Source organism: Onychostoma macrolepis, chromosome 22 (assembly GCF_012432095.1).
Source record: "Onychostoma macrolepis isolate SWU-2019 chromosome 22, ASM1243209v1, whole genome shotgun sequence".
NCBI lineage: Eukaryota > Metazoa > Chordata > Actinopteri > Cypriniformes > Cyprinidae > Onychostoma > Onychostoma macrolepis.
In genome coordinates, this window is record NC_081176.1 from 12,310,764 (window position 1) to 12,335,508 (window position 24,745).

Genomic DNA, 24,745 nt, shown 5'->3' on the forward strand with positions numbered 1-24,745 from the left:
TTCCTATAAAATACGTTAAGTATGACAGCATGGTAAATAAAGAATATATATACATATATATAATGTGTGTGTGTGAGAGAGAGAGAGAGAGAGAGAGTACGGTAAAACAGGAAAAATTATGCCTGTAATTTCAAAGTGAAAGCTTAAAATAAACCCTACTCTTAAAAGCGCTCTTTTATTTCTTTCGTGGACAACCAACCAATCACAGTCTTCAAAAGACTGTGTCATAGCTAGCAACGGGGTCAGCCCCGCCTCCTCACTAAGATAAAAGTTTTTGCGTTTTCCTCGCTCAGAGTTGCTCTCAGATTGGTCCTGAATCACTTTTAAGCTAAGACTCCTAGTTAGAAATTTTTTAAGCTAAATTAGGAGCTCTCTGAGAGGATTCTTAGAGGTTTTAAGAATACGGGCCCAGGTCGCTACGTCATCTCCGCCGGTGATGTCAGCCGGGATTCCCTCGGACGGATTACACACGTGTTTCAGAGCGTGGGAAAACAGGGGCATTCCCAAAGCGTTTCCGACGCAGCTCGAGTTCCTGAAGGGGAATCTATTTTTCCTCAATGCAAAAAAAAATTAAAAATACTGGAAAAAAATACAGCATTTTACATTTAACATTAAATTAACATTTTTGTTTTTTAACCTTTATTTGAATATGGCAACATAATATTGCACTCTACAATATTTCTATGAATAAATCTCTGATAGAGACTATCATCCAATCACTGTGTGCATAGTTAATAAGCATGCTGATATCATCCATAGCAACGAGGTCAACCCTGCCTTTACTCTTAGCTTAAGACTTCTCTCTATTCCTTAGTAAAAGTTTGCCTCAGCAGCTCTGTGAATGGGTTTTAAGAGAAAACTCTTAGCTAAAAACTTTTACTGCTATTTTGGAGAACTCTTAGTGGTAAGATAAAATGTTTTGTGAAGGCCCTGATCAATATCCCAGGAGTTTAACCGACTTGATGCTATACTCTGATTAAAAAGCATTCCTTAAATTTTTTGAGCAGTGGATTTTATATCTTACTTATTCATGTTATTTAGCTTAATTTACTATTGTTTTCAAATGAATCCTTTTTGTTTAGTTTATGAGTTGACAATGAACAACAGACTGAACACATTTGAACAAAAAGGTGACACTGACACAGACGTTGATGTAAAGTGAATTTGTCTAAAATTGACAGAATATTTTGTATAACTTAATGGTATTTGTAATGCACTTGTAGTGGTAATTTGTACAGTTGTTCTACAGATTTACAAATGTGGCTTTCAAATTACAAATATTGTCAAAAATGGCAAACAAATCTTCCAAAACCTTAAATGATTATCATAAATCTGACCGGTTTTCTTTCTTTTTATGTCTTCAGTCTGTTTGATTGCAGTATTACAGAGAAACAGTGTCTGATCCTGACTTCAGCTCTGAAATCAAACCCATCACACCTGAGAAAGCTGGACCTCAGCGAAAATGAGATCAAAAACACAGGAGTGAATCACTTGTGTGACGTATTGAAGGATTCACACCATGAACTGGAGAGACTGAGGTGAGGAAAGTTTACATACTAGAATCAAAATGCTTAAAAATTATTTCAACAGTTTAAACCAAAACACTTTATACTCAATATCTCATGAAGAGTCTGAGTTTGTTATATTTGTGAAAAATTCTTGACAATAGTATTTTGTGTTTTAGTGAAATAAGTGATCTCTCTTTGTTCCATGTACCTTTGGGTAATTTATTTTCTTGCTTTTGTCATTAAAATGGAAAATGAATAAACTGTTCATTTATCACACATTTGACTTTTTTGTCTTAAGCTCGGGAGACTTCTCTGACTGTCACTCTGAGGTCTGTGGGTAGTAGCGAGTTTCTCTTTAGTATTAGAAGCAGAAATAGTTTTACCTTTTTGAAAATTGCGCAGACTGGTAGTTTCCTTCACCTCCCGATCTGAGTCATTCGTTCTTTTGTCATGTCACATCCCCATAAATGTTTTTATTTTTATTTTATTATTATTATTATAATTGTGTTATTAATTATCTCGATTCCCCCAGTGTTCTTAAGTCCTGTGTTCCCTCGCCTCAGTGTTCGGTCTTGTATGTCAATAGTCGTACGTTGGTGAATGTCTATCGTCTATGTTGTCATAGTGAATGTGTTTTGTTATAGTAAATAAAGTCCTTTGCTCCTACGTCTCCGCGTGTCCCTGGCGTCAACGACAGCAACGTGACAAATACAAAAAGAAAACATGATCTAAAGTTTAAATACCAGTTTCACCAAAAAAAAACAACAACAACATTATTTACATCAAAATTAAATTTCAATTAAAAAAATTCATTGGTAGGATAAAACTCCTTTATAATCTTGAAGCTCACCTCTTTAGCTTTAGGAGGGAGGGGAAATGGATATTTCCTATTCCTATTTTTTTTTTTTTTCAACTGTATCAAAATCTTTAAGCACGTTCCCATCTAATTGGGTTTGGGCAATAAGCCTGTAAAAGAAAAATGTTAATAACTCTATTTGTACTTTTTTTTCTCACAAAAATCATAACCTTCTAAGGAATGCTGCCTCAATTCTGGGGAAACTTAGAAGTTCAAAATATCTTTTTTTAACCATCAATCTTAAAGCAGCTGGAATGGCTCTAATCATTCTATTACAAATATTAGCAGTACAGTGCAGTTGGAATTTCTCTCAAAACTCTCTATGCCAATCTTAATGTATCTGTTATTCCAAACTGGAGTGCTGTAAGGCATAACGTTATGTTTGAACAGTAGTTTCCAATAAAACAGCACTTGAGAGTCAGAGAGTTTCACTGGTAAAGAGGTACACTCAAAATCACAACTTAGAAAGAAATTTATTCCCCTCAGTTTTAAAGATTGCACTGGGGACAATAAACCAAAAAGAGTGGTTATTACAGATGCATGATTTTAAACATTTTAGTTTCAGTACACCCTTCATGATATCAAAATCAATCGCATTTGATATCATTGATATCAATCGCATTTGATGCCCAACCAAATGCATATAATGTGTATACGCTCGCCAGCTATCTGGACAAAATCGTATAGTATATAGGAGTTAGACCCTAGATATTAGACGTTAGATGGAACGGCCTCTTCTCTTTGTTCTATAGACTGTCAGAAAGTAAACGCTCATCTGTATACTGTATCCAGTATAGACAGCATCAGTTATTATGATGGTTCTATTTCCTTTTGACACGATGTGACACTCGTATTCAGCATAAACAAGTGTCAGCTGTTAAGCAACTGAATGCCAGAGGGCAGGGCCTATGGTGAGATGATGACTAGTCGCCGATGTCTCGCTATAGAGGCTGTTTATGCAAATGTTTGTGCCCTTGTGACGTCACATATCACCTCAGATCCAAACGAGCTGTTTTTGGAGCTTGAGATGTTACACCCACGGACCGTTGGCTGAAAGTCTCATGCATATCACACACAAATTTGGAAACACTTCAGGAGTTTCAAAGTCGCCATCAGATTGGTTGGATTATACAGGATTTCCAGGAGATGTATGTGTCGCATTCTTTAACATTCCACCTGGAAACAAAGATGCCGTGGTTCCAAACCCCCTCATTGAAGAAGAAAGCCGTCGTGTTTATATTTGTAAAGTTTGATTTCTAATGTCATAACCCTTTAAGCCTAATATTTTTCTGTTCGTTTCCATCCCTATGAATGGAAATAACTGAAATGATCTAGTTCATTTTTAAAAGTATGGTGCACTGACAGTATAGTTTTATATAATAAGTGTGCATAGAAATCTGAGAAAGGCATCTTGAGAGGCATGTTTAACACTGTGTCACATAAACTTTCCTTTTAATTACATTGTTTACTCATTTGGGAATCGAGGATACTAATTGTTAAAGTTTTGCAAGCAACATTTTTGCCCAATCTCACTTGATACAAGACTTAACAGTCCATAGTCATCATTGTCTAAATTCTCCTTTTCATGAATGGTCATACATTTTCAATAGGAGACAGATCTGTACTGCTGGCAGGCCAGTCAAACTAAATCGCATTGTTGTTGCACATGCAGAATGAGACCTAGCTTTGTCTTCTTTATCTAATAACCATGGACTTCCCATGAAAGACGTCATTTTGATGGTAGTATATGTGTCGGTACAAATTCAATATATGCCTCCTCCTCAGTGGTACTTTTGCACATATGCAAGTCACCCATGCTGTTTGCTCTGCTGCACCCCCATACCATGAAAAGACGTTTGCTTTTGCTTCTGTCGCTAATGAAAGTCTGGATGGCTCCTTTGGTCTTTAGGACTGAAAACTCGAAATCCATTTTTCAAAGAAACAAGTTGAAATGTGGACTCATCTGACCACAGCACACATTTCCACTGTCTTTTTGACTATCTGAGATGAGCTCTGGCCCAGAGAACCCTGTGATAACACTGCATAGAACCGATGTATAGCTTTCACCTAGAGTAACAGATATTCAAGCTGCATTTATTGATGCAATGGCAGGCTGTGTTAAGTGGCAGTGGCATGACCAAGTTGTGTATACAAGGTGTCGTATTGGACATACTAGATTAACTCATGGACATTTGTGACCCTGGACCACAAAACCAGTCTTAAGTCGCTGGGGTATATTTGTAGCAATAGCCAAAAATACATTGTATGGGTCAAAATGATCGATTCTTCTTTTATGCCAAAAATCATTAGGATATTAAGTAAAGATCATTTTCCATGAAGATTTTTTGTAAATTTCTTACTGTAAATGTATCAAAACCTATTTTTTGATTAGTAATATGCATTGCTAAGAACTTCATTTGGACAACTTTAAAGGCGATTTTCTCAATATTTAAATATTTTTTCACCCTCAGATTCCAGATTTTCAAATAGTTGAATCTCGGCCAAATATTGTCCGATCCTAACAAACCATACATCAATGGAAAGCTTATTTATTCAGCTTTCAGATGATGTATAAATCTCAATTTTGAAAAATTGACACTTAAGATTGGTTTTGTCGTCCAGGGTCACATTTATTGATTGGTGAAGAAGCACCAAAATGTCAGTATTGTGGGACTCACTTGACAGTGAAGCATGTGCTTTTGGTCTGCCCAATATTTAATGTCATGAGACAAAGGTTATTATCAGGACAAACTTATAAGGACTTGTTTTATAAGAAGGACCCAGAAAAACTTTTATAATTTCTTTCAAAAGTAAATTTAAAGAATCTTTTATAGAATTTTGTGTACACTTTGTTTTATAATTGCTTTATTTAAATTTTGATATTTCGTATTGTGTACTACTGTATTGTTTTTTTATTTATTTATTTATTTTTATTTATAATCTTTGTTTGCCATGAAATCACCTGTGAAGCTGATGTGAAAATTGAGTGTTTAATCTTATCATTATACATTACTGACACTCTATCCTACAATTTGATACTGTTAAGTATTTTGAAGAAAATGAAGTTTTATGTAAAATATGTCTAATAATCCACTGGAGCTTTGTTGGACGCAGTTCTTATTAGCTTTTACCATTAGATTTAAATAATCACAGTATTTTACATGGTAAAAGTTACATTGAAATATCTAATTATGTTCATTTCTGTCCACTCCACTTGTCGCCTGTATAGCAGGCCAAATACCCAATAATTTCACAAAATAGCCATACATTTCACTTTTATCCTGTTGGATAGAATTGTTTTCATTGCATTTATCGATGGAATTGTTTTCATTGCATTTATCAATGAAATTAGCAACAGAATAATCTTACACTGCCATGACAAAACATATTCATGAAGTGTTTATTTCCACTATATATTATCTGTTTGTCCTCAAACTAAGGGAACGTCTGCTACAAACCAAACAGAACAATTCCTAGACTGGGCTTTATTCTGTGCAGGTGTTGGATCTTCAATCGTACATGTTTCAGAGAAATAATAGTTCTGCAAATCTGCACCCACAGACACACTCACAGTTTTATTTAGCTGCGCAAATTTGAATTTGTGTGGCAAAGCATTATCGAGACACATCAGTCATAGCTTTAATTTTAGACAAATAACTTTTTAGTTTTGGACACAGAATGAAGCTGGAATTCTCCAGCTAATAACAGATATTAAAAGATATGAAAGGTCAGTTTAGTCGCTTAATTGAAAGTGCTGTGTGGCACTTTTACACAAGGTTGTAGGAGTTTAAAGCTTCTTCCTTTTTCTATCAAGCATCAGGACAAATTCAAGATTTTACTCAAATTAAGATCTTCTGCATAAACCTCAATTTACCTTCAGTAATATTTATCATATTAAGCAGGATGATGATATTGTCTTTTGTAGAGCTCACATCCTGCAAAATCAACACTGTTACTGAGCTGCATTGAATCAACATTGAACTAAAGCTGAATAACGGCATTGCTGTTTTTTACAGAGCCGATAGCTGAACTGAACTTGTTTCATAATTGATTAACTTTACACAGTTATTGAACAATTGAAGCAACACTGAACTGACTTGAGCTGAATAACGACACTATTGGGTCACACCTTTTTTCCTGTTTACACAACATATAAATTAAAATACAGGCAAACGTGGATTTTTATGAAAGATGTTTTATTTAAGATTTATATTCAGAATTTACAAATAGGGTGAAAATCCTTTACATGGTATTTGCTAATATCTTTATTGCATTGCTAGGTCTTCACTGTTTTATTAATTATTTCCATTTTAGATGCAGCTTCTGTGTTGTCTCTGCGCTGCAAAGATGGGTTTTGTTGATCCCGATTTCATTAACAGCTCTATAGTGTCTTATTATTCTAATTGAATGTCTTAATTAAACGTAAGAATTTACGTAATTACGTAACGCAAGAATGACATATACATTTAAAAAGGTTAGAATTTTTTTAAACAGTCTTTTAATCTAATTTAAAGTAGGGTAAATTTCTACCTCTCATGGCGTAAACACACCTGGGCACACTTGTTAGCGAGACGCGAAATATGTACCAATAAGTACATATCACTGCAGTTTCCAAAAGAAATGAACACTAGAGGCAGTAAAACTCCGACGCCTTTTATTCCTTTTCACACAAATTTACAAAGTTTTGATTAATAAAGCGTATGTTTTGCACAATTACTTGAAGAATATCATGTTATGACTTCAAAACAATATTAATATGCTGGGAGATTTGAAAACTGATGCTTTTGAACGTTAGCATCACACATATCCAGCTTCATATCTATGGGTTTTCATAGACGGTAGGTTTGTTCGGTAGCTCACGTAGTACGGAGACGTACTTGAGAGGCGAGGAGCTCCGGTTTGAATCCTGTGTAACTACGGTTCGACAAAACAGTTCAAATCTGCATATAAGGAAGTTCAAATAGCATGGTTGCATCAACAAATACGTTTTTATATCAGTTTTGCATTTGTCAACACTATCGGGTAGGTTTAGGGTTGGGTTTGGTGTAGGGCGTATTTCCAACAGCATTAATTTTTACCGACGGTCCCCGGATATTTGAATTCTGAACCGCCGCAATACGTACCTGAAGCAACATAATAAAAACACAGCAATACGTACCTATATCAACGTAATAAAAACTTGCCAGAGTTTACGTATTGAACCCGTATTTTAGCGCCACTCAGTGGACATTTCTCTTTGAAACTGCGGCGAAACGTGCAGTAAGGTACGTAAAAAACAGTCTCGCTAAAAAGTGCGCCCAGGTACGTTTATGGCTTGAGACCAGGTTGGTCAATTTAGTGAACTTTGTTGTTGACAAAAAACAGGTGAAAAGTTCTGCTCATTGTTTGACAAAAAACGTGCAACAAACAGAGTCCTGTGGCAGCAGCTGATTAAACAAATTAAAATAATGTATAATAAATTATAATCTTGATGGAAATACAAGGCAACTTTAAACTCTAACAATCTTGTGTAAAAGGTGTTAAACCCCACAAACCGCACTTTCAAAGTGACTAAATTGGCTAATTCCATATAATTACAACTTTATCACTTGTCCAAAACTGAGTTTGTTGTCTAAGATAAAAGTATTGACTGCTGTGTATTTGCACTTAAATCGATACTGATGTGTAGGTCACTAAAATGTAAATACATCCACTCTGTTCTGTCAGCTTTGCAGCAGAGATTCACCTTAGGACTACTAAATAAAATTGTGAGTTTGTCTGTAATATTTACATTAATACATTAATATGTCTCTGAAAAAATGTCTCTGAAACTGGTACAGTTGCAGGACCAACACCTGCACAGAAGAATGCTGTGTTGTCAGATTGTACACAAACCAGAAGAAGTGTCTACTCTTTTATTAATTAACAGTTTATTTATTTTATTATTTATTTTTCTGTTCTCAAGACAAAAGCATGGAAAAAAATCAAATGGTACTCTGACCCTCTTCCCCTGTCTGTCTTTGTTGTGTTTATCAAGATAATGTGATTTTATTAAATAGATTTTACTTTTGTCTTCTTTTATGTTCTCTCTTTCTCTCAATGTAGGCTAAGATGGTGTGAAATGACAGATGAAGGTTGTTCTGCTCTGAAATCAAACCCATCACACCTGAGAGAGCTGAACCTGAGCGGAAATCAACTAGGAGACTCTGCAGTGACATACCTCAGTGATCTACTGATGAACCCACAATGCAAGCTGGAGAAACTAGAGTTAGTATAATTTATACTGTACAGCAGTTATAGTGTGATTACAGTTTATGGTTTAGTTTATTAGTCACCATGAAATCAAAATGGGCAATTCTATTTTTTTATGGAATATTTCACTGTTTATTATAAATTATTTATCCGTGCACATAATTTATTTCTTAATGTGCCCTCGTGATCCGACTCCCACTCTCACATCTCTTCCCTGAGGGTTGGAAAACCTGTCAATCACATGAGATCATATCAATAACAAACAATTTCTCACATTTAAAAAAATGTCTTTTCTCTTTCTGTCTTCAGTCTGTGTGAATGCAGTATTACAGAGAAGCAGTGTCTCATCCTGACTTCAGCTCTGAAATCAAACCCATCACACCTGAGAGAACTGGACCTGAGCTGGAATAAACTAGGAGACTCTGGAGTGAAAAACCTCAGTGATCTACTGATGAACCCACAATGCAAACTGGAAAAACTACAGTTTGTAACATTATACTATACAGCAGTTACAGAGAGATTAAAGTTTACCGTTTAGTTTAAGACAAACAGACTCAATTCACATCATTTATTGTGATGCATCTTCTGGTATTTTCCTTGTGTAAAAAAGATTGAAAACTACTACTAGCTAATTAGCTATTAGATTTTTATTTTGTATTTGTGACTCTATACTGATGAAAAAAAAAAAAAAAAAAGATTTTTTGCCTCTTGATCAGTTTAAAAGGTCAAAAATAAAAATTCTGTCATTAATTAAATCACCCGCGTTTCATTCCAAACCCCAAGACCTTTGTTCATCTTCGAAAAACAAATTAAGGTATTTTTGTTGAAATCCAATAGCTCTCTGACCCTGTATAGACAGCAACGCAACTACCACATTAAAGGCACGGAAAGGTAGTAAGGACACCATTAAAATAGTCCATGTGACATCAGTGGTTCCACCGTAATTTTATGAAACTACAAGAATACTTTTTGTGGGCAAAGAACACCAAAATAACGACTTGAACTTGTTGAACGACATTCAACAATTTCTTCGCTTCCGCATCAGACATCAACGCACGTTCATGACAGTACCATGATGTATACGTGTGCATTCCTCTGATTGAAAACAAGGCACAGCACATCCGGGTTATACATCAGAACGCTGGCTCCTGCGTCAGCAGCACCACATCTACGTAAATGCGCGTCAAGGACTGAAATGGATGAGAAGAAATTGTTAAAATAAAGTTATTTTTGTTTTCTTTGCGCACAGAAAGTATTCTTGTAGCTTCGTAAAATTAAGATTGAACCACTGATGTCATATGGACTTTTTAGAAATTGTTGAGAGAAAGTAGTGAGTTGTTTGTTTAAATGTTTCTGTTCTCATGTCAGATATCTATGTATATGTATCCAAGAGCTTCTAAAAAACCACAACAAATACGTTTCTAAGTGGTAGATGTGTTGCTGTCCATGGGAGGGTCAGAAAGCTCTCGGATTTCATCAAAAATATCTGAAGTTTTGTTCTGAAGATGAACAAAGGGCTTACGTGTTGAACAACATGAGTAATTAATGACAAAATTTTCATTTTTGGATGAGCTAATCCTTTAAGTTGAATGACCTAAAGTAACACAGTATGAGCATTTTGTAACAGCTTAATTCCATTGTGTTCACTCTACCTAATATATTTAAAATTGAAGTTTATTTAATTCATTGAGTTAAAAGTACATGAATCATTTTTGTTGACATAACTAACTGGGCAGTGGATCTGTAGTTCCCAGCATGCTTTGCAAAGGACTGCATTAGAAGAGTAAATATAGGGATGAAGTGTTATTTTATGTGTTTTTCACTAAAGAGAAAGACAACTTAGTGTTGGATGTTCAGTTATGTTGGACATTTAGAGGAGTTTTATTTTGAATGAACTGGATTAGATTGTAAAAGCTTTCTTCGGTTAAATTAAGTAAGAGTAATTCATTCATTTTTTGACTATAACATTTACTCATGATGTATTTACTCAAACATGAACTTAACGTCTCTGATTGATTGTTCTGTCTTCAGTCTGTGTCTCTGCAGTATTACAGAGAAACAGTGTCTCATCCTCACTTCAGCTCTGAAATCAAACCCATCACTCCTGAGAGAACTGGACCTGAGTGGGAATCAAATAAAAAACACAGGAGTGAATCACTTATGTGACGTACTGAAGGATTCACACTGTAAACTGGAGAGATTGAGGTCAGTAACATTCACATACAAGAATCAAAATGCTTAAAATCACTTCAACAATTTAAACCAAAACACTTTATACTCAATATCTCATGAAGAGACAGTACATACAGTATTTGTGTAAATCGTAGTGATTTGTTTGTAAAATGATTTCTTGCTGTCTTTCTGTTTGTCTCTTTCTAGTCTATATGACTGTGGCATTACAGATGTTTCTTCTTTAACTCAGTCTTTGACAAACACAAAAACACTGCAGTTTTTAAAACAGCTGAATCTGAGTATCAATATGATAGGAGACTCAAAGCAGAAGCTCATTGATGTGCTACGAGCCACACACTGTAAACTGAGGTGAGTAAATATCTCTCTGTGGTATTGAAAAGATCTTCATTTACATATAGTCTTGGTCAGATTATAGGAAAACACTGGCAAAATCAGTGCAGATTCCAGCTTCAGCTCAAGGTTGTCCATCACATGCATCACATGATCAATGTCTCTGTCTCTTTTGTTTTTACTTTGACAAGCAACACGTCACATTACTGTACACTTATAATTTCACTTTACTGTTATTTCACCGAGAGTAATACTAACATCTTTAAACTAGTTGACTAGTGGCTTTATCTAGTGAAAGTTTCAATCAAAGGTTGTAGTTTTAATATAAAATAACATTTGTATTTTCTCTTTGTCATCAGTCACACAAACTGTAAACTCATCAGCATGTGTTTCTCTTTACATTGATTCAATAGGAGCCATAGTCTCTTCTGCAGTCACACAATCATCTGAACATAATTCTTGTTTTAACCTTTTGAGCGGTACGGTCCCACCGTACGGTCCCCATTTTCATTTCCGTGCCACTGGGAGTACGGTCCCACATATGGGATTTAGAACGTTCGGTGACGTCGCATAACTGCCAAATTCAAACTGCGTTTTCGCGCGTTGACTGACGCTGAGATGCAGCTGCACTTGTCATATAATCGCATCTATGCAGTGTTTTTAACCACATAATGTTTATTTTATGCTTTAGACATTTAAATACACATAAGTACTAGTAAAACAATACATTTAGAGTTCGTAAAATACACTCAGATGTTTATGGAAGCAGCAATAACAATCCATTCAAATATAATTTTCAGACGTGTTTTATTAATACCAAATACACAGTGTAAGTAACTATAAAGTTCACTCTATTCTCCTCCCATCTCACCCGCCACTTACTTGCATGTATTTCGCGAGAAATTGATGAATTTACGTGATGTAAATCCGACTGACAGGACTCTCTGAACTGCCGCGCGAACAAACATGGCGGTGCCCATCTCACATTACAGATCACGATCAAGATCATTTAGAACCGTTTTTAAACGATAAAACACACTCATTTGCACATATTTGTGAATCGGAATATCAGATAGTTGATTATATGGTAAGCAAGTTTATGAATATTTTGAATAAAAAAGGAAAAAACGAAATAAAAGCGATCCATCTGTCATACAGTGTTATTGTGGCCGCGGTGTGTCACGTGACAATCATGACGCGTCGCCATGGAAACATTAAGGGGAAACGTTCTAAAATAACGGTCGCCTAAAAAAAACCTCACTCTGGGGGGACCGCTGGAATATTTTAAACTCACCACTGAAAAGGTTACATTTACATTTAGTCATTTTGCAGACGCTTTTATCCAATTTGGGGAACACATGAAGCGATTCATCTTGAAGAGGCAATCCGACAAAGGAAGTGCTTGTAACACCAAGTCTCAGGCATTGTTTAAATAAGTACAAGCTAGCAAGGGAAGGAATAAGTAAGGAGAAAGATTTTTTTTTTTATGTGTAGGTTGAATAGAAATAGGTAGGAAACAAACTATTCTTTCCTAGTGTAACGGGGTGTATTTAGCCCGTCGTGTAGGGGAAATGGATTACGGCTGCCCTGGAAGTTTGGATAACGAAAGGATCTTGGTCCCCGCTCCCCAAACTTTTTAGACTCGCTACACACTAGCGTGTGTATGTGGTTTCTTACCTTATTGTGCTAGAACACTACTGATTGACAAAGGTAGGCTTCAGGTATGGTACTGTTACACGGTGGCTTCCTGAAGTGAAACTATATATGTGAGAACACAGTGTGATATGCTCCTCCCTCCCCAGATCTAATAAAGTAAGCGAGACTCCCCCACTCCCTAGCAGCTTTCAACAAAAAGGTACACTGTAAATAAGTGCAAAACGGAATTAAACGTTTTATTAAAGTTTATTCTTTTAGATTCCTTGTTCTTATGATTAATTATTTCTTCTGTTTGAGTAAAGGATTAAATAAAAGAAAATAAAAGAATTTACAGTATGTGTTATCTTTTGAATTCACACTAACACTTTCAACACAACAGTTGACCTTTCACTTGTGGTATAACAAATCTCTTAAGAAGCTTCAAAATGAGATCACTTGCAATTTGTCAATTTGTAAACCCACAAATTCTCTCCTTTTCAAATGATCACCTTCAAACAAATCACATTTGAAAACAACAACCAAAAAAACAAAGCATACAAAATTAAATTTCAGAATGAGCACTTGTATGAAACGTCCCTTCAAAAGGTTTACTCAAGTTACTCAAGTTCCTTAGTCCACTTGAATTACTACAGTTCGCGGTTTATCAGTTCAGTCACTGAAGAAAACGGAAAAATTAGGAAAGTACCAGTTCGTAGAACGATGAATTAGAGTGCGTTGTCTGGACGTTGGGTGCGTTGAAATAAACTGGAAATCACGTAGTTTAAGTGTGCAAGTTCAAAAATTCACTCAACTTTGTATAAAATGTCCCACAGATAAACTGTCTCAACCAGGACCAGACTGAAGATGAATCAAACTAAGATGTCACTTGGATGGCAGGGTAGTAACACAATCTTCTAACTTGAATCGGCGGAAAGGTTAAGTCTCTGCATTAACTGCATTATACAGCGATCTCGGTCTCACGTGCTCTGACACGTGCGGGAAACTTAATTACACGTGAACAGTCCCGTTAAACTGTTAGCTCTTGGCGATGCTTTTCAACCAAAACACGGGAAGTGCAAAATACAGCAAAAAGTTGTGTAAAAAGAATCTCTTGATGACAAAAATAAAGCAGGGTTTGCACTTTAAACGTACTCACAGCTTCCGTGGCCTTCACGATATGTTACTGCGTCACTCTAACAGCCAGCACATACCACGAGAACGAAACTGGAAAAACTCTTCTTCACTACGAAACGTGGGTCACTGTTCACACTCTCACTTAGTGCTGTCGTCCTTTATTCGACTCAAGCCCCGATAATCTTCCGTTGAAGCAACTTTATCGAACGAGCTTCTCGATCACGACACTGCACTCACTTCTGTGGGTGACACACTCATACAACGCGCTCTTTCTCGTCTTCCTCTGCTGCACTCACAGCACGTCCAAAAAGCGGACCGCTCGCCAAAATAAAAGTATCCAAAAAAATAAGCTTTCAAAATAATATACCCGTTACACTAGCAGCAAGGAATTAATTTAAACAACAGAGCTAAGAATGAGTATTAAAACACTTACGCACTGCCGTCTGTCTCTTCTGGTGACTAATCGCCTTCTCTTTTTCTCTTTGTCTCTTTGTCATCAGTCACAAAAGAAAAGGTTAAACTGATTATATTCAAAACATATACATATATACATATACCCAGATAGCAAAATTTGTCTGGCCCACCTCTGGGCCACAACCTTGCTTCACTTCTGGCCCAGTTCTGGCTGGGTCCCCGGCCCAAAACTGGCACACACACTGAAAACAGACTCAAACAATTTCCTCCGGCCCAGATGTGGCCCACATCCTGTAAAATGACTCTTATTTATTGAAGTGGCCCAGATCTGGCCCGCATACTGTAGAGTGACTTCTATTATTTTATGTGGCCCAGGTCTGGCCCAGACACTTTAAGCCAGATCTGGCTGAGACTCGGCTTGGTCCCCGGGCCGAATGTGGCCCAGAAACTGCTAAATGTAATTCAGCAGTGAAACACAAATACAACCATTTAAAAACATTAAAAAGGCTTTAATTATAAAATTACCAAATGCTTTAAATATATATGAACAAATGCACTACAGTATAAACATTCACACTTTTTAAACCACAAAGTAACAAGTAAATTATATTTACTGCATATATATATATATATATATATATATATATATATATATATATAAATGAAGAGTTCATTTGCAGAAACAGATAACTTCGTTTTTAACTATTTTAAAAAATCATGTCTTTTCATTGTGCATTCCAATTAATCTCAGTCAAACTGCATTCAGGTTGTTTTGATTAGGTAAAGAATAACTAATAAATACTAGCTAACTAACACAATAAAACAAAAACATGACAACAAAAAACATGATTTTTAAAAATATTTAAAAACGGAGATATCCGTTTTTGCAAATAAACTCTTCATATATAAAACATTTTGTGTCATAATTCAGTTCAGTTCTTATCAAATGGTGTCAGTGCAGACAAGTCAATAATATTGCTGAATATTAGGTGTCTTCATCTAAGCAAGACAAAATGCAACAGTGACAAGGAACCCAAACCCAAACAAGACCCGCTCAGTCAGGAAACAGTCTCGTCTGGCCAAACGAATGAACGTGGTGCGATTATTCCAGGCTGCATCACAAGTCAGATTGTGGATTGATATCATTCAGAATATTTCATCCAACTTCTTCTGCATGAAGTAATATCACGCCAGCAGGTGAAGCTGGTAAAAGGGTCTGCGCAGAGGGCTTGTCTGGTTCTCGTAGTCTTTGCTGAGGATCTGTGCTGGGGCCATCAATGAGGTCTTCACAGGGATCTGTCATCTAGCTGACATGGTCTCCGCTGACAGTCAGGGATGTGTTGTGGTTGTTCCTGGGTGCAGGTCCACCACCTGGTCTGGATACCGACTGGATCAGCGGATTACTGTAACCCAGGGATAAGGGTGAGACAGTATATAAGCAACTAATATAAGCAATGATGTCATTCTTCTTAAAATTAACATGTACATTAGATATTATAGGAAGTGTTGCTGCTTACCCTAATTGGTGCAGCATACAAACTTTAAGAGATTTGAATTATAGAAATGTGATAGTGTGTCATGTGTATGGAAGGTTAAAGAGATGGTCTTTAAACTCACAGAGTGTGTCTGCCTCCTGAAGTCCACCCTTTTGATCAGCTGGAGCCACCTCTTCAGTCCCCTTGACCTCCATTTCAGCAGCATTAGCTTGAAGGTTTTTTCCAAATTGCAGCCTTGAAATATGTACAAATATATATTGTAAGGTAATTATTTAATCTTGAGCATTACAGCTTTTACAATCATTAGGACCAGAGCCAGAATTCACACCTTATATGTTTGATGAATGTTCATGCAGCAGCTCAGAATTTCTGTAAAAAAATAAAATAAATAAATGTCAGATTACATATATATAGTGTTCAGATTAAACTTTTAAATTTGTTTGCTCATAATAATCCCCACCACAGTAAAATAAGTATGATTTTAATCACATTACATGGCATATCTATGCTTCAAAAGTTTTCATTCACTCTAAAAACTGAACCTGCTCAAGTGCAGCAGACAGATTAGGCCTCCATTCAAGAACAAATGATGATGCACTTACATTATACAGCTTTCTCTTACGTATCTATAGTGTTTATCTCTGTCAGAGCTGCCCAAACGGCAGTGTTACCACAAAATAAATATTATTATTAAATTCAGATTGCACATATTGAATTATCTTAGCAGGTGTAATGCTACAACAGCGTGCTCAGTTTGATTCACAAACAAATGACTCATTTGAATGGTTAAGTGAATCGAATCAGAGAGTCACTCAGATGATGTTTATGGCGCCTCCAGCGCAGCTCGACTCCTATGATTCAATAGCAATCACTCGTTGAAAAAGACGAATCGAATGAATTCTAGCAAACAAAATAGAATTTAACTCATTAAAACTTAATTACCTTACATTATCGTGCACTGGATACAGCTCATCGGTTTTTCATATTAAAAAAATTGCATATTGTTTTCCTAAAGAGACCGCGCCTGACAGTTAGGCCTAACGTTACTCATCAACACTCAATATATCCAGGACCGAACGGTTTTTCTGACGCTATTATCATCGCAAACCTAACAGAAACCATCTAAAAACTATACTCTTCGTGGCATTTAAATATCAAACAACACTAGATTGATCATTAAATAACTTAACTTACCTTTTTGCAGCTGAAGTATTCCTCTTGAGAACTGTGTCCGCCGAAATCTCCTCAGGATTAACCGCCAAATCTCTCTCTCAGCGGCTTATCTTCATTCCAGCAGCGGCCGCCGGAGACAAAACCAGCTCGGGCCGAAGGTAGAGACACACAACTACACCGAGTGTGGACCTGCCGCACGTACAACAGCTTTCAGCCGAGATCGGCCCAGAGAGAAAAAGCCGTCTGTCAGCCAGAAGTGTTTTGTAGAGTCGGCGCGGCTCTGGCCCATTATCTTCTCACCGACGTCGTGACTGAGCCGACAGTGCCGCATTTCAGCCAGAATCGGCCCGAGTGTGCTTGCTATGTGGGTAGTATGTATAAGGTATACGAGCTAGGCTAAGGGCTAACCCCACAAGACCGGCTCTTCCAACACTCATGCTCTCATCCCGGACTCTGTCATTCAGCTGCATGGGCTAACCTGCTACCGAGCGGACAGAGATTCATCACTGTCTGGTAAAACTCGCAGGGGTGGCTTGTGTGTGTACGTCAACAAAAAATGGTGTAACAATGCTGTGGTAGTGACAAAACACTGTTCATCACTGGTGGAGTTTATGGTTGTGAAGTGTCGACCGTTCTACCTGCCGCGGGAGTTCACGGCCATTGTTATTGTTGCGGTCTACATACCCCCGTGTGCAAACGCTAAGGACGCGCTTCGTGAACTGTACAGCGCCATCAGCGAACAACAAACAAATAACCCAGACGGCTTTTACATCATAGCCGGTGACTTCAACCACGCAAACTTAAAGACAGTTTTTCCAAAGTTCTACCAACATGTGAACTTTGCAACAAGGGGAAATAACACACTGGACTTTGTTTACACAACAGAAAAGAACGCATACAAAGCCGAACCCCGCCCCCACCTCGGGTACTCGGACCACATCTCTGTTATGCTAATCCCAGCATACAGACCACTTCTCAAACTTGCCAGATCAGTTCTAAAGCAGATCACGGTATGGCCAGAAAATGCTACCTCAGCACTGCAGGACTGCTTCCAGGACTGGAACATGTTTAAAGAGGCGGCCACCTACAACAACCACACAGACCTGCAGGAGTACACTGAAACTGTGACTGCTTGCATCCAAAAGTGCACTGATGATGTGACAGTCACCAAGACCATCACCACACGCGCGAACCAGAAGCCATGGATGACAGCAGAGGTTCGTGGGCTGCTAAAGACCAGAGATCAAGCTTTCAGATCAGGAGATAAATCAGCCCTCAAAACAGCAAGAGCCAATCTGTCCCGCAGCATCAAAAATGCAAAACGGTCATATGCTCAAAAAATCAACAATCCATCACAGACCATCACAGACTACAAGCCCCCGCCACAGGCCTGTGATGATAACACATCCCTCCCAGATACACTCAACCATTTTTATTCACGGTTTGAAATGCAGAATGACACACCTGCTCAAAAACTGCCCACACCTCCCAACGACCAGGCGCTCTGTCTGTCTCAAACTGACGTAAGGAAGACCCTATTTAGGATCAACCCACGCAAGGCTGCAGGTCCTGACAACATACCTGGCCGTGTACTGAAAGACTGTGCTGTACAGCTGACAGATGTCCTAACAGATATCTTCAACACCTCGCTGAGCCAGGCAGTCGTCCCCACATGTCTCAAATCCACAACAATCATACCGGTACCAAAGAAATCACCTGTGTCCTGTCTAAATGACTACCGTCCCATAGCACTGACTCCAATCATGATGAAGTGCTTTGAGATGTTAGTCATGCACAACATCAAAACCAGCCTCCCCAACACACTCGATCCGCTCCAGTTTGCATAACGTCCAAACCACTCTACGGACGATGCAATTTCCTCCACCCTCCACCTGGCTCTTACCCACCTAGAAAACAAAGACTCTTATGTTAGAATGTTGTTCATTGACTTCAGCTCAGCATTCAACACAATAATCCCACAACAGCTCATAAATAAACTAAACCTGCTGGGCCTTAACAACTCCCTCTGTAATTGGATTCTGGACTTTCTTACCGGAAGACCTCAATCAGTCCGTGTCGGCCACAACACCTCGAGCACTACCACTCTGAGCACAGGTGCCCCACAAGGCTGTGTGCTCAGCCCGCTGCTCTTCACGCTGCTGACCCATGACTGCACTGCCAAGTCCAGCTCCAACCACATCATCAAGTTCGCTGATGACACAACAGTGGTAGGTCTCATCAGCAACAATGATGAAACGCACTACAGAGAGGAAGTGGTTCAGCTGGCGAAATGGTGTGGCACTAACAACCTGTCCCTCAATGTGAGTAAAACAAAGGAGGTTGTGATGGACTTCAGGAGAAACTCCGCTGACCACCCCCCACTGACCATCGACAACTCGCCTGTGGAGAGAGTCAGCAGCACTAAATTCCTGGGGGTGCACATCACAGAGGATCACACCTGGACCACCAACACCATGTCACTCTCCAAGAAGGCACAACAGTGCCTACACTTTCTCCGCCAGCTGAAAAGAGCAAGTCTCCCTCCACCCATCCTCACCACTTTCTACAGGGGCACCATTGAGAGTGTGCTGACCAGCTGCATCACTGTCTGGTACGGGAACTACTGCAGCAGACCGCAAGACCCTCCAGTGGACAATGAACACAGCTGCAAGGATCATCGGTTCCCCTCTCCCCTCCATCCTGGACATTTTCCTCACACGATGCTCCAGCAAAGCCAACAGTATCGTGAAGGACTCCACACACCCCTCCCACAGTCTCTTCCAGCTCCTACCATCAGGAAGATGGTACCGAAGCATCAGAGCCCGCTCTGCCAGACTGCTCAACAGCTTTTTCCCCCAGGCTGTGAGAGCCCTGAACTCAAATCACCCCTCCCCTCTCTGAAACCCCATACAAACCCCCTACCTCCTGAAACATGGACCATCTGAAACTTATGGAACTTTTTTTTGTGCAATCGAAGTGTGCTACACACAGGTGAGTGGGCCTGTACAAACCACCTGTAGTAGCACACTCTCCTCTTCTATGCGCACTAGTCACTTTTCACACACACTGCTGTGTGTATACAAATCCCACAAAAAGACTCAGTAATATATGTATGTTTACATGCTCATGCACTACAAATCATCCTGCACTGTTCCCCAGCCAGCTGCTGACTTACAATGTTTCTCTTCGCAGATGTACAGTATTTATCTGAAGCATTCGTACAGATTTTATAGTTTGTATTTTTTAGTTTATGTATAGGTAATTTTTTTTTATATATAGTATATTTATAGTCAAAATCTATCAGTAGGATAGTTGTATATAGGTTTATATTGTTTTACTTCATTGCTGTATGCCTGTATTTATGTAGCGCTGTGGTCCTGTGAGGCAAGACATTTCGTTCCACTGTATGCCCCCGCATGTAGCGGAATGACAATAAAGCTCAACTTGACTTGAACTTGACTTGATATACACACATATATAGATAGATAGATAGAATTTTTTTTTTTTTTTTTTATAGAAATGTGTTCATGGAAAATAATGTCAGAAACTAAATAATAATTACAGGAATTTCATATTAAATTATTGTGTTACACTTCATTTTACTTTTTGAATTGAAATATAGTAACTCATTTGTGATTTGTTACAGACAACACTGATTGTTTTCTCTTGTTTTCCTCCTTACAGACTAGACCATGAGCAGACTCCAAACCCCACTGGTGGATGGTTTGCATCCTGGTTCAATTCTTGGATATCATGACTCGTCATTATCAGATGAAGGATCTTCATAAGAGCCTCACAATAGTACTGTATCTATGAAGATAATAAATATGATGTTGTGAAAAGTCTCAGTTAGTCCAGCATAGTACATGTAGCTAGATTTTTTTTTTTTTTTTTTTTTTTTTTTAAATAGATAGAATAGGTAAGTGTTAGTATTAGTTGGTCAGGTGCTTGCGAAAAAGATGTCTTTAGATGATTTTTGAAAATGGCTAAAGACTGAGATCGGGAGGTCATTCCACCAGCTGGGCACAGTCCAGGAAAAGGTCCGTGAGAGAGATTTGGTATCTCTTTGTGATGGCACCACAAGGCATTGTTCACTTGCTTCTGGAGGGTGCATAAGTTTGAACTAGTGAGTTTAGATATATTGGTGCAGCGCTAGTTGTTGTCTTGTAGGTAAACATTAGTACCTTGAATTTGATGCGAGCGGCTATTGGTAGCCAGTGTAACCTGATGAAGAGAGGGGTAACGTGAGCTTTCTTCGGTTCATTAAAGACCACTCTGGCTGCTGCATTCTGGATCAGTTGCAGAGGCTTGATAGTACTTGCGGGAAGGCCTGCTAAGAGCGCATTACAATAGTCCAGTCTGGAGAGAACAAGAGCTTGGACAAGGAGTTGTGTGGCTTGCTCTGACAGGAAGGGTCTAATCTTCCTAATGTTGTATAAGGCAAATCTGCAGGACCGGGCCGTTGTAGCAATACGGTCTGTGAAGCTTAACTGATCATCGATCACAACTCCAAGGTTCCTGGCTGTCCTGGAAAGAGTTATGGTTGACGAACCCAGCTGTATAGAGAAGTCGTGGTGAAGTGATGGATTGGCTGAGACCACGAGCAGTTCTGTCTTGGCAAGGTTGAGCTGAAGGTGATGGTCTTTCATCCAGCTAGAAATGTCACTCAGACAGGCTGCAATGCGAGCAGCTACCGTTGGATCATCTGGTTGGAATGAGAAGTAGAGTTGAGTGTCATCAGCATAGCAGTGATAAGAAAAACCATGTTTCTGAATGACCGATCCTAATGACAACATGTAGATGGAGAAGAGAAGTGGTCCAAGCACTGAGCCTTGAGGAACCCCAGTAGCAAGAAGTTATGACTTTGAAACCTCACCCCTCCAAGACACCCTGAAGGACCTATCTGAGAGGTAAGACTCAAACCACAGGAGCGCGGTTCCTGAGATGCCCATCTTTCTGAGAGTGGACAGGAGGATCTGACAGTTAACTGTGTCAAAAGCAGCAGACAGGTCCAGTAAGATGAGTACAGAGGATTTGGAAGCCGCTCTTGCCAGTCTCAGGGCCTCTGTAACCGAGAGTAGGGCTCTCAGTAGAGTGGCCGCTTCTGAAGCCAGATTGGTGGTTGTCCAGAAGATTGTTCTGTGCAAGAAACAAAGAGAGTTGGTTGAACACAACTCGCTCAAGTGTCTTTGCAATGAATGGAAGAAGGGATACCGGTCTGTAGTGTTCTAAAAGTGCTGGATTTAGAGAGGGTTTTTTAAGCAGTGGTGTTACCCGAGCCTGCTTAAATGCTGTGGGAAATGTACCAGTGTGAAGAGAGGTGTTGATAATGTGAGTAAGCGCAGGTATGTCTGAAGAAGAAATGGCCTGAAGGAGGTGAGTGGGGATAGGATCTAGTGGACAAGTAGTGGGGTGATTGGAAAGGAAGACCTTTGTTCATCTTCGGAACATAAATCAAGATATGTTTGATGAGCTTTTGAGTTTGAGAATTTGAGAGTTTCCTGACCCTCCATAGACAACAACGTAACTGAAATGATCCGAGAGTACCACGACACGTGTGTGCGTTCCTCTGAACGTAAACAAGGCCACAGCGCATGCGTTGCAGAGGAACACAGAGGAACATTCAGAGGAACGCACACGCATGCATCGTGGTACTCTCAGTAAAGGTTGAGGATGTGATTCGAAGGAGAAGAATTGTTGAATAAAGTCTTTATTATTGTTTTCTTTGCGCACAAAATGTATTTGTTAAAGCTTCGTAAAATTATGGTTGAACCACTGATGTCATATGGACTGTTTTACCGATGTCCTTTCTACCTTTCTGGACCTGGGAACATTGCAGTTATATTGCTGTCTATGGGAAGGTCAGAGAGCTTACTGTCTTACTGGTTTGTAACGACATGAAAGTGAATAATTAATGACAGAATTTTCCTTTTTGGGTGAACTATCCCTTTAACTATAAATATTTTTATCTTTAAATATTTGCACATACTCCTGCTCTTGTGTACCATAAAACGACAGACTACATGCACACCTTTGCTAGCAGCAAGTTGATTGTGATAAAGCTAAAACTTACTAAGAGGAAACTCATTACAGTGCAGTGATGCAGGGAAAGATGCAATATAGAAGAAAATTGGCCTAAAAATAACAGCAGCATTTTCCCAGTACTGTCAAAACTGACCTGTAGTTTAGGAGCATTGCACTGAAACCATCAGCTGTCGATGATGTTCTCTTCCTTCACAACTCAAAATAAAAAAGATGTATTTGTCCCATAAAAATGAAAATCTAATATAAAAGTAAAATGAATCACTGATGTTTCAATGTTGTCATCCAAATCAGAGCCAGTGTTGTTATTAATATTAAGGAATCCATTCTCTCATTTGATGGTTAAAAAAAATGAAATTGGAAATGACATCACAGAGAGGATCCCTGTAAACCATTAAGACTGTCAACCTTTTTAAGAACAGGCACGTTTTGTTGAAAAAATAAAAAATAAATGTTTGACATGATTAATTTATGTAACTATTGTTTGTGCTCTCTGTTTGTATTTTCTAGGAAAGTAGATCAAAGTTTAAGTTAAGTGAATCTAAGTTGAACCTGTGTCCCAGTGAGTCAACAGCTCTTCCATGTCCTGAATGCACATTTGTTTAAAACTAGATTTTTAAAGGATTTCTGCTTTTGTCCTCTCTGTCATCCTTATTTGTCATTGACTCAAACACTTTTACTCCCAACCTACACTTATATATTTTGTACATAATGTATTAAAATATTTTAATTAAATATTAAGCAGAAATGTCAAATGCCAGCTAATAAATATTTTGCTGTTAACAGAGACTTGATATGTTTTGATCAGGTCAGTTGTGTTTGGTATTCATTTGAGAGCTTCAATACAAGTTTGAATTAAAGACTAAATTGTGTGTCACTGTTGGAAACTTTTTCCCTCTTGTCGAAGCAGAGACCAGGAGACGTTGGGATATCTTTCATACAGAAGTTACTCTTTATTGAGAACTCACAAAGGCCGCTGTAGTCATCCAAGTCTAACTAAAGCAGTGATACATTGTAGTTTATATACATTTAGGGGGCAGTGCTTAGGAATGGAAACAAAGCACCTGGGTAATGACCTTAAACAAAGCATGCAAATGAAGTATTCAGGTATAGTAACCTGCCCCATTCAACCAGTCCTAATCCAATCAGCCTAACTGCCCTAAGATTGGGGCAGAGGCACCTAGAGCCATTACAAACAAAAGGTAAGAGTCTCCGTCGTCTGGCTCATTTGACTTACAATAAGAGAACAGGAACTGACAACCTCTTGCTACAAACTTTGTATATCACAGTCGTTCATCTGATGTCATCATCTTCACCATAAATGCTAAATACAATGTATATAACTTCTTCAGTTTGTACACTATTACATTGGAACCTAGATTTAACAATTTATAAATTTGTAATCCAACATCACTGAAGACATTGACAATTGAGAGAGAACCATGCAGTCTACTAATAGAATATCTAATCAGTTTACTGATAGAATTTGTCTGCATTTTCTCAAGATCACCACTGGAGTTCATCACACAATAAAAAATGCACCCATACAGAAGTCACATAGATTGAAATATATTTTTAATAAATATATTTTGATATATTTAAATATCTTAAATTCAAATAGAAGAAAATATATTTTATACAATATATGTAAATATATTTTGAAATATATATTAAAAATATATTTAAATATTTGATTTTGGCCGCTTTTTAATATTTTTGACATATATTAAATA

The 24,745-nt window shown here is 38.1% G+C and overlaps 1 protein-coding gene across 1 annotated transcript in view; it reads left to right on the forward strand.

Annotated features, from left to right (window-relative positions):
• Positions 1 to 23,877, forward strand: part of LOC131530618 (NACHT, LRR and PYD domains-containing protein 3-like) — a 79,119-nt gene extending 55,242 nt beyond the window's left edge. Inside the window, 6 exon segments of the mRNA XM_058760981.1 lie at positions 1,365 to 1,538; positions 8,449 to 8,610; positions 8,905 to 9,078; positions 10,627 to 10,800; positions 10,975 to 11,136; positions 20,655 to 23,877. Coding sequence (XP_058616964.1) covers positions 1,365 to 1,538; positions 8,449 to 8,610; positions 8,905 to 9,078; positions 10,627 to 10,800; positions 10,975 to 11,136; positions 20,655 to 20,727 — 919 coding nt within the window. The 3' untranslated portion in view covers positions 20,728 to 23,877.
• Positions 23,878 to 24,745: the final 868 nt, after the last annotated feature.